Source organism: Nannobrachium achirus (genome assembly GCF_963921795.1).
Source record: "Nannobrachium achirus genome assembly, chromosome: 18".
Lineage (NCBI taxonomy): Eukaryota > Metazoa > Chordata > Actinopteri > Myctophiformes > Myctophidae > Nannobrachium > Nannobrachium achirus.
Genome location: NC_137825.1, coordinates 54,094,611 through 54,106,412, shown reverse-complemented (window position 1 = coordinate 54,106,412; position 11,802 = coordinate 54,094,611). Strand labels below are relative to the sequence as shown.

The following is an 11,802-nucleotide window of genomic DNA, read 5'->3' as shown; positions in this document are numbered from 1 at the left end:
TTTCACCATGGAGATATTCTTTCATTCACGGAGTCTTTGTGTGAATGCATCTGTCACTTTGAGAGCTAATTGTCTATTCTAAATGTCCGTTCAAGTAAAGTATGTTAACTCAAAGACCGGAAACGCATCCATGTCACTTTAGATTTTAACCACTTGAACCAATATTTTATAATACTTTAGCTATTTTACAAGCTCACAGCGCGGCACCGAGTGCCAGATCTGCTATTGCTAGATGCTTCTATCATCAGTGGTTCTTGAACCTTTTCATGTCAAGGACCCCCAAAACTATATGCATTTGGCCGTGGACCCCCCATCTGAAAATATGTTGTTCCAGGGACCCCCAGAAGCACAGCTTTGAGTTACAAAAGTTTGCGTTAATATTCAAAGATTTGCATTAATATTCAAAGATTTGCACAAGTTTTCAAGATTTTTCAAAAATAACAGATCTACAAGCTCATAGCACGGTGCCGCGCGATGAGCTTGTATATCTGCTATTTTTCAATAGCCAAAAGTATCAAAAAGTGGTTACGTGACACCGATTCGTTCCCGATCTTATTGGGTTAACTACAGAATGGGGCCTTAGTGTACTACAGACCTGAACTGTGACAGTTGCTGGCTCCAAACAGGCATCGTTGGTACCGTACCTGCAGTTCGGGGGTTGTGAGCACTGACATACAATTTGTACATCTTCACCAAAGGTTGTGAGAAAGATTTTCCAAACATTTACTGTACATGTATGATAAATGACAAGCATGATGAAATAAAGCAAACAATCTCCACTAGTCTAGAATGTTGCGATGTGTCCCTGAAATCCGACAGTTCCCCCCCCTTGAATTCAGAACTAACACTGTGTGTGTGTGTTTCGGGGTGATCAATGGTCAAACCCTTTTCAAAACAAATAATTTAATATATTATGTATAATATATACATAGGTTAACTTAACAAGGTTTTGTACAACTGTTACAAAAATTGGTCCACGCACAATCACCCACGTACATAATAGTACATGCACAGGGGCACAGATAGAAAGACAAAGGGACTGACGAGAGTCTAGATATGATAAGGACAACCACAGAGTCTGGTTGGAGGAGAGTGGTTGGCAGTAGTCGTTTGGTTGGCCTCCACTTCCTTTCAGACTCCGCTTTATAAACTAGGGTTGCAAATGCATCAGCATAGGAAAGAAACAATATAAAAAAAAAAGAGAAATAAAAACACTCCGGTGAAGTATAATATACTTTGTCGTTTGATCGTGTCAGCGAGCAATGCGAAACACTTTTTTTTTCCTTTCTGCTGAGCGACATTGTCATTATGACAATGTATAAATTTGCCATAAGACTGAAATGGTTTGGATTTAAGGAAGTTATTCCAAGATTAGAGGACTGAGGTATGTCCAGATAGCCTTTTAAATACTTATCTTTGTAATACTGATATGGTATCAGGTGAAGCCTCGCTGAGCGCCCGTGTATCAAACTAAGTGCTTGTTTCTTTTCTTGGCTCTCCACATGTCCATGCTGATATGGTGCAGTGACCCCTTTGTTTAAATGCAATTTGGCATGACTAACACAGCTGCCTTGACCACGTTACACCTGGTGTCCCCTATTTAGGGCATGTCATTACGGGCAAAACTTTACAAATACTTTCGAAAGAATTCAAAAGGTTAGGGAATATAGATCTATAAGCTCACAACGTGTCGTAATGCGACATGTTGTCAGCTAGTAGATCTGCCATTTCCTTTTACGATTTTGAATAGGGAGTGCAACAACAGAGGCATGCTAGAGTATCATTCAAGGTCTGCATTCCTTGCATCCCCAGCTCCCCACCCACACAAGCACAGGGAAGTAGTACTATAGATTTGTGTCAAAACACCTTGCATATTTCTGATATGTCAATGGCCCCGTGCAGTTTCTGGTGTAACTTAAACTCCCATCGCACGACAATGATGCTTGCTGACACATTATGTTTCCACATTATTAGCTTGAAAATCACTTCATGACGGCAAGTGACACAGTCCCACTAGTACAAAGTATAAATTACTCATTTGTGGCCAAGAAAACGTTCCGAACAAGAGAGTTTACCAGTGAGATATGACAGTATTTTTGCCCATATAGTCTAGGTTTTGGGAAGACTGAACAGTCCATAGTCACACAATGGCTATTTGGCTCTTATGTCACACTTGGGTTGGGAAACCCCACCCAAGTGTCTTGTAAGAACTAAATGGTCAATAAAAAGGGTCCAAGAGTTGAATGACATATTGATTTTTTCCCACCACACTGTATCATACCATATGCATACTGGCACAATATGTCATGTTTTTTACCTTCGGTTTGCTGTTAAGGCACCCAATTATATTTGATACTTCCCCCATTTGGCAGGGACATCATTCATTAGTGATGACAAGCGGCGTGTAAACTGTAGCTTGGGATTCTAAAGTATTTTTCATTGGAAAAGCTGAAAACTGCAACGGTTGCTACTTTAGAATAGAAGTAGAATAGGGCCAGTATGGATAAGATAACAGTACTTGTGCAATGGAAGAAGTCTTAAATGCAGACCTGGAATTATGTTATGCTTTAGCTATTGAAAAATAGCAGATATACAAGCTCACAGCGCTGCGAGCTTGTGGATCTGCTATTTTTGAAAAATCATGAACATTTGTGCAAATCTTTGAATATATATATATTTTTTAAAGTGAACATTTGTAACTCAGATATTTGCTTCTGGGGGGGTCCCTGATACATAATATTTTGAGAAAATACATAATTCTAGGGGTTCTAGAAACATTAGAAGGATTAAGAAGACATTTATAGAATCAGGTCAGATTCAAAGACTTGCACAAATGTTCACAATGTTTCAAAAACGGCAGATCTACAAGCTCGCAGCGCAGCATCTTTTAATAGTTAAAGCATAAAATAATGGTTAACCCATTTAGGCCTGAACACATTATGACGCAATATGTTATGCTTTAACTATTGAAAAATAGCAGATATACAAGCTCACAGCGCGGCACCGAGTGCCGCGCTGCGAGCTTGTAGATCTGCTATTTTTGAAAAAGTCATGAAAATGTGTGCAAATCTTTGAATATATGTATTTTTGTAACGTAACGTTTGTAACTCAAATGTATGTATTTTTGTAACGTAACGTTTGTAACTCAAATTTTGCTTCTGGGTGGTCCCAGGAACTAGATGGGGGTCCGTGGCCAAATAAATATCATTTTGGGGGTCCTTCACATGAAAAGGTTTGAGCACCACTGACATAGTAGTCTCTCAAGGACAGACTAACTGAGCTCCAGTTAAGTGAAAAGGACCTTTTCTTTGACGATGGCTGGCCATTTGTTGACATACAAACATCGTTTTTTCAAAAAATCTTAGAAGGATTCAAAAGACACTTATGTAATCGGGTCAAAAATCTAATTTTCACTATTTTTCAATAGTTAAAGCATAAAATATTGCGTCATAATGTGTTCAGGCCTAAATGGGTTAAAGTAATAATGCGTTCCGTCTGTGCTGGTCTCTTCAGCTGGACCTCAGATGTTTAAAACCGCTTCCCTCTCATTTTCTCCTTTGGGTTGATGATCCTTCAGCTAATGTAAGGGTTTCATTCCAAAATGGTACTGATTTTTTTTTTTTTATTATTATTATTATTATTTTGGAAATTATTATGCCTAGTGGTGATTGATGAGAATTAAAACCAGATATTTACATTGTTAAAATATCATTTAAGGGCTCAAAGTAGCTTAAATTCACTTAGAAATGGTCTAATTTTGGAATGAAACTCTGTAATTGTAAAAATGTTTATCAACATATGAACATGTCCACTTAACGACATCAGTTCCAATGGTAGGACAAGAGGAACCTTTTTTAGCTGAAGCGAATTCGCACATTGTAACTCCATGACCCTAGGGACCGTGGGGCTTTGGGCCTGGTGACATTAGCATTCCAGTGTTTTTGAGTAAACGGAAAGTGCTTCAACACTGCATGGAGAGGACACGACCCCGGTCAAACTATGACCGTGTGACGACGCCAGGCTCTCCTCTTGTCCCGGGCGTCCAGGGGCGATCTCCTTAGCACCACGGCGGAAGAGCCGAGGGACCCCTGATCCGTCCACCCCGTGGAGGAGGGAGAGAGAGAGGGGTCCTCCCGAGCCAAGCGAGGAAGCGCTTCGGCCTGCGATCTATGCTGAATCGACACGGGGCCCGCGACGGATCCCCGCGGAACCTCAAAGTGTCCGTAATGTCTCTGCGCTCCTTCTATGACCCGTATCACCTCCACCCTCTCTCCACTCCATCCCCAGACCTCGCTCTTCCCCCGCTCCAGGTCCAGATTCATGGAGACGGCCCTGGCTCTCGCCGCCCTGGTCTTTCTGTAGCGGACGGGCACCGGCTGGTACCACTGGGGCTGCTGGGTGGCCTGCGGGCTGGAGGTTTGGTAGGCGTTGGGAAGCCTGGTGGTGGGGGAGAGCCAGGAGGGGACGACGGGGCGCGCTTTGGCCAGGTTGTGGGACCTGTGGAGCGGGGCGTGAGCGGTCCCGACCGGGGGTCTTGGGTAGGCGGCGCGAACACTAGCCGGGAGAGGGTGATGCGAGTAGAGGAAACTGTTGGGACGAGGCTGGGGCGCCGCCCGAGGAGAGGCCGCGCTCTCGTGCTGCCTCCAGTCCTTTTCCAAGTTCTTCCCGTTGCCCCCCCTTTCGTTAAATCTCCCCCGGTCAATTTCCCCTTCCCCTCCGGCAGAGGATGGTTTGGCCTCCGTAGCCTCTCTAGCCTCCATCCCTGTATCCCTTTTGTCCCTCGTTTCCTCTCTGGGAGGAGCAGGCTCTCTCTCGACGACACCCTCCTCTCCATCCTCCTCCTCTTCCTCCCTCTCTTCTCCGCCCCCCGCCCCGTAGTTGCTGGCTTTGACCGGCTCGTGCTCAGAGTCCTCGTCGGTGCTGCTACCCGGGCGGGAGGTGCTGGGGCATTTCTTACGTTTCCGGGTCACAGCAGAGATGAGCGACATGGGGAGGAAGTCTCTGGCATTGAGGTCCTTCTTGGCGCTTGAGGAAACCTGAAAACGCAGAGCCCACAGTCATCATCTCGTGGTCATATAGTGAAGAATAAATACCGAGGGGTAGATAAGATACTAAATGTGTTAATCAACGGTGTTATTGAGATATATCAAATATCGTCACTGTCTGGCCAAAACCTCCTAACTCCATTTTTGAGGTTTTTGGTTTTTTGGCATAAATGAGGGCTATTGAACACCCTTTACATCAGAGTGTTGGTTAAAATAATATTGAACCAATGGAAAGTAGTAAAAAGTGCTTGGGACAAAACCTCCTAACTCCACACTTTCTGCCAAACCAGCTAACTCCACCCGATTGGCCCTCTCTTTTTTTCATGAATATGTGCTATTGAACACCCTTTACGTCTGTGTGTTGGTTAAAATAATATTGAACGAGTGCTTAATTTGTGGGGGAACATGGGGGAACATGTTCCCCCACCTCTCTGATTGGATTCGGCACCTATTTCATTGGAACCGGTGGATCCGGCACCTATTTCATTGGATCCGGGACCTTCCCTGTCAATCAAAATAGCGCTGTTTGGTTATATATGTTTTCATCCTTCTAAATAGAGAACTTTTTGGCTTCAGCATTTTCTTTACTTTATATTTTCATGTTTTTCTTTCAATTTTTCTGATGTGTTGCTTCATACTGTAGGTGACAGTGACACACAGTAGACAAGCTACACTATATACATACCGGTACATACATGGTGTCATAGAATTTTGTTAACATGCCAGCTATTCAGATTGATCATTCGGAATTCATAGATTTATCACCAGTGTTCTGATGTGCCACATGTGCCAATTGTTGCTGCAAATGTTATACTGGGTGCGTTAATATAGGTCAAAAATATATATATTTAAAAAAGAAAAAGGTAAATTGTCATGCGTGCGACATTTTATGCACCCAACCCATGTGCGTGCGCGTGCAGGATCCGGCATCTATTCCTTGACAAATTAAGCACTGTATTGAACCAATGAATAGTAAAAAGCCCTTCGGTCAAAACCTCTTAACTCCACTTGAGCTCATTTTCCCGAAAATGAACATTTTGGAGTTAGGAGGTTTCGGTCCGACAGCAGAGATATGCAATATATAATAATATGGACATCATAACTAACGACGACTACTGTAACTAGACTCATCAAGGAAACAAAGAAGTTATGCAAATGTCAGACGTGCAAAGCATCTCTATGATCAAGATGCAATAGGTTTCTTACCTTTGACTTAACTGAATCGCTGGTGGTGGAATCTGTATGCAAGTGGGAGGGAGGAATAGAATCGTGTTATCAGCACAGAACGGTCGTGGCAGTAGTAGTATCAGTAGTATTAGATGAAAGTATTAGATGAAAGGCTTATCACAGCAGCTCGCACAACTGCAATGTTAAAAGGGAACACCAGCCATGGTGACAACATTCCTTGGATTACTGTATATCTTGAGAGTTCACATTTTAGAGCCCCTAAACCACTGACAGCTGCAACCATAGAGAACTGTCCTATTATTTGGTAGACAGTCAAATATTCCTTCTACACCAATGCACATTTTGAAAATGAAATGACATTAAATCAAATTAAATAGAAAATAACCTAGAAAAAAATGAGTTTGGTTTTCCGCCAGCAGCAGCTATTATGCAAAAGCAACATAATATTCCAAACCGCATCTACTACAATGAGGGACGATTCTGGTAGAATGTAGTTTTGAGGGGCAAAACTGTGTACTCAAACACTTGCATGGTTGAAACTTGAAAGTTCTTTCCCACTGGGGCCACCAATGTAAAAAAAAAAAATAATAATAATAATAATAATAATAAAACCATCTTGATCACTGTTCTAGTTTTTCAGTAAAGGTGCAAGTCTACGTTATGACCAGCGTTCACTTTGCAATTTAACAATACCATGGAAAGGAGACAGTTTGTTGGTTGGGAAAACAAGACAAAAAGCCAGGAAATTAGCAAAAAACAAACACACACATTAGCGATGGGACGATATGAACATTTCAAATCACGATTATTGTGACAAAATAAATCGCGATTTACGATATTATCGCGATAATCAAAATCCATTATCCTGGGGCGGAACATTTGCCAAAAAAATAGCAGATCTACAAGCTCACAACGCGTCGCAAGACATTCGAGAGTGAAAAAAAAAGATCGATTCTAGAGGGTTTAAGTGGTACCAGATATGCAGCTCAGCAAATAGAAGGTGAATTGAACCCAGTGCATGATAGAGGACGATATCACGATAAATGAAATCTCCACGATACGATTATCGTGAATGTTTTTTTTTCACGACATGCGATAATATCGCTTATCGTCCCATTCCTAACACACATACAAACACACAGACACAAAAAGAGAGACATGGTCCTACCGAAGGGGTTGATCCACTGTCTCAGCTAGAGAAAGAGAGGGTCCAAAGGTCCCGAAGCAAACAGTAAGAAGAAGTAGGAAACATCATAAATATCCAGACAGAAAGAACAGTTGGAGAAAAAGTGCAGCAGGAAATGATCTAAGAAAAAGGGCGTTGACACTAGAATGAAAGTGGACCCACCATACTGCAGTGTTTCTCAACCTTTTTTCTGCATGGGCACACTTTTCATGTCCCAAAAATCCATGGGCACACCAACATAATACGGGGGTGTAAATATCGTCACTGTCGGGAAGAAACCTTGTATCTCCAAGTTTCAAATGTGTACGTTTCTTCGCAAAGTAAAGCCCAGCTTCATCATACAAGGCTGTCGCACAACAGTAGTGAAAACAGCAGATCTACAAGCACACAACGCCTCGCACCGCAAGGCGTTGTGTGCTTGTAGATCGGCTGTTTTAAGATCGGCACTAGTTAAAATCATTTTTAAAATGAAAAATACAATACTGGCTTTCAAGCAGTTTCAAGGGGCACACTTGACCCTTCTAAGGGGCACACCAAAGGTCCCCAGGCACAGTGGTTGAGAAACACTGCCATACTGTTTGTCAATACTGAATGGGCCATGGCATTCATTGGACCATTTTAGGGACGTGGTTGTGCAACGAAAGAATAAATATAGTATAAATCTGGGTCTCTCATCGGCAGATGATCAAAGATCTCGGCGTACTGATGCATCTGTCGAAATCTAACCGCAATGAAAGGGTTTGGACCTGCGGTAACAGGGTCCATGCTCCCTCAATGTTAACCACTATGCCTAACCCTAACCCTAACCTCAGTGAGGGAACATAGGGTTGAGGGAACATAGGCATGACCCCCGGTAAACAAACCTACCACTGCTTTGAAAACGTCGTCCATATGAAGGAACTCTCCCTAAAGTCTTTGCGTTGGCTCTGTGAAGCTGTTATTTATTTATTATTGCATTATTCCCGAATAGAGGGTATGCGCGTGACATCACCGTTGCTGGAAGTTATGTGGAACACCTACTGAGTGGCAAAAAACTAATTTCTGCCATTGACAGCCCATACATCCAAACAGAAAAGTCCTATCTGATTGTATTAAATAATGTTAAACTCACCAGAATTGCGGCAGTACTGAAAGCTTGAATTATCCTCTTTCTATCTGCAAAGTTTTTGTTTCATAAAAATCCACCATAGGCATGTTATGAGCTACTTTCTGAGAAGACATTCTGTGCAGGTGATTATTTTTCCAAGTGTCAGAGTTTGGAAGCACTCATTTTCAACAACAGAACATCTTGCTCCCTCCTGCATTATGTGCAATTTAGAAACAGGTGGTATGCAGGGCCGTTGAGTGATTTGCAACGAGCACTTCCAAACTCCAATGCTCCATGCTGCTCAATGTTTTGCCACTCAGTCTAGATTAGGGGGGCGGGTCCCAGTGGACGTGCATACCCTCTATAGTTCAGATATCGCCAGATGTATCAATAAGCAGTGATCTCTGATCGTCTGGCTATTCAATATTTGGGAGTACTGATAGTGGAGGGTAAAGAATAATTAATTCATTAACTAACTAACACACTCCTGACTGAAAATATGCCCGGACCCGCGAAACACTACTAGCCACTGAAACTACTACTTGGAAAGTTCTTTGAAACGGTATTTAGACCACATGGAAACACAATTAGCTGAAACCGAAACCAATAGAAATCGTATCTTTGTAAAAAAGATAATTCTTAGGTGGGATAGGCTACATAGTAGAAATGATTAGCTGTGAATATACAGTACCTGTCAAACCGAGAAGACTCTCTATTGCAGAGCAACATTAACCCATTTAGGCCTAAAATTATTGAATGCTTTAGCCAGTGAAAAATAGCAGATATACAAGCTCACAGCGCGGCACCGAGTGCCGCGCTGCGAGCTTGTAGATCTGCTATTTTTTTTAAAAGTCGTGAAAATGTGTGCAAATCTTTGTGTGCAAAACTTGCGTATTTTCAAAGCGAACGTTTGTAACTCAAATTTTGCTTCTGGGTGGTCCCTGGGACTAAATATTTTGAGATGGGGGTCCGTGGCCAAATAAATATCATTTTGGGGGTCCTTCACATGAAAAGGTTTGAGAACCACTGACATAGTAGTCTCTCAAGAACAGACTAACTGAGCTCCAGTTAAATGAAAAGGACCTTTTCTTTGACGATGGCTGGCCAGATTGCTGACATACAAACATCGGTTTTTCAAAAAATCTTAGAAGGATTCCAAAAGACACTTGTGTAATCGGGTCAAAAATCTAATTTTCACGATTTTTCAAAAATAGCAGATCTACAAGCTCGCAGCGGCTGTGAGCTTGTATATCTGCTATTTTTCAATAGTTAAAGCATAAAACATTGCGTCATAATGTGTTCGGGCCTAAATGGGTTGAAAAAACCTAAACGATAAAACAACAACTTGCGATCCAACCAGCTCTGTCCTGTCTCTCACCTGATGCCTCTCCTGGCATCCCTGCCCTACCGATGTTGACCAGCAGGTGGTCAATGTTGGGTACAGGCTGTGAGTCCCTCTTATCCTCCGGGGCCTACACACACACACACACACGCGCGCACACACACACACACACGCACACACACACACACGCACACACAATGTGAAATGATGGCGTATAAACACGAGTGAAGACAATTCCGTTCAATAAGTCATGTCGTTGACAGTTCCACTGTGGTGATGATGTACCTTTTCATCTTTTTCCATCTCTCCTTCACCAAAGAACCAGTCATGCTGTTGAATGAGAAAAAGACAGTGTTGTCACTAGATGGGAGCTTGTGCTGTAGATCTGCATCCAGTGGTGTAAAGTAAGTGGATTTACTTAAAGGCCTGATGACACGCCCCAAAGATTAAAGGTGATACACCATGCATTTAAAAAGTATTTATGTCATATTGTTTATGTCCCAAAAAACGTTTTTCAAAAGGTTTGAGGCTAAATTACCACTCCTGAATAGAGAGCCTCTCTCATTTTTGAATGGCTCTCAGAGCATTTCAGCTGCAGTACCACCTTTGGCCTGAACTGCGCCACCCCCCCCAACCCCCCTTTTTGAAAAAGGTTTTTATTTAGTTTTTTTTTTTATGATGACGTCACAATCGGCAGCAAATCTGGACAGCCTGTTTTGAGAACCCGTGGGATACTTTTAACCTTCGCCTTCTCAAAACCAGAGAAAGACACAACGGTCAGAAATGGGACTTTGTGAGGATAGAAGGTGCTAGTGGGACCCCAAAAAACAGGTTTTAAAATAGGAAAAGTGAAATTTCATGGTGTATCACCTTTAACTTTATGATACAGTAGGCCACGTGGTCTTTCTTCAAACGGTCTGAAAAGGAGGCGGGGCCGTATCAGTTAGTAGTGAATGTATACTCGTCCGTCGTGCGGTGCCGCGCACAACGTGATGCGTTGTTGTTAGCTTGTAGCGCCGCACCGCAAGGATATTTTCGAGAGCTATTGTGCGCGCGCGTGCACGCACGCACGCACACACACACACACACACACACACACACACACACACACACACACACACACACACACACACACACACACACACACACACACACACACACACACACACACACACACACACACACACACACACACACACACACACACACACACACACACAGTGTATGAGCCTCCGCTGTGCTCCGGTGAGACAGCAGGACAGAGATGGCTGCTAAAAGGGGCTCAGAGCTGCCGAGGAGGAGATCGCTGGACCCTCGTTCTAATCTCTGACACCTTTTTGTTAGAAGACTTGTACTTTGTATGCGGTTAGGGTGGATTCTATAACAGATTCTATAACATTAGAACTGCTTGTTTTAAAATTCGGTTCATGAATTGTCACATGTTCTCCTCCCCGCACAATTATGTTGGGATAGTTTCACAAGATAATGCTCGCCGCTCAACTCCACCCCTCCCCCATATTACCCAATCAAATTAATGTATTGCAGTTACTGTACAGTACAGAAAGTACTACTTTCAGTGCAGTAACTACAATAAATTAATTTGATTGGGTAATTTAACATGGGGGTACATGACATCAAAAAAATATGATAATTTGATAGCCTTAATTAGCTGTTTTGGCCGTGTCACCCGGCCTTCAAGTACAATTTTTTGGTATTTTCACTTTACTTTCCAATTTCCAATATTTTACTTCTACAGCACTACATCTCGGATCCAAATATTTTGCTTTTACTCCACTACATTTATTTAAACACTACTAGTTACTTTTTAGATTTAGATTGTTCCTACAAAACATACAGTAACCACTTCAGCCCATTGTGACCTTTTTTTCCCTCAGCACCAAACCTCGTCATTGAAAATAGCCAATCTACGAGCTCACAGCTCATTGTGAGCTTG

At 42.4% G+C, this 11,802-nt stretch overlaps 1 protein-coding gene across 1 annotated transcript in view; it reads right to left on the bottom strand.

The window, feature by feature from the left end:
* Window positions 1–3,992: 3,992 nt before the first annotated feature.
* LOC308303184 (rho GTPase-activating protein 23-like) overlaps window positions 3,993–11,802 on the bottom strand; it is a gene marked incomplete at its 3' end in the record, with an annotated part of 45,095 nt that continues 37,285 nt past the window's right edge. Inside the window, exons 21-24 of the mRNA XM_080747508.1 lie at window positions 10,134–10,178; window positions 9,885–9,978; window positions 6,252–6,283; window positions 3,993–5,036 (exon numbers count right to left, since the gene is read on the bottom strand). Of these exons, the coding sequence (XP_080603634.1) occupies window positions 3,993–5,036; window positions 6,252–6,283; window positions 9,885–9,978; window positions 10,134–10,178 (1,215 nt within the window). The remainder of the gene's footprint in view (window positions 5,037–6,251; window positions 6,284–9,884; window positions 9,979–10,133; window positions 10,179–11,802) is intronic.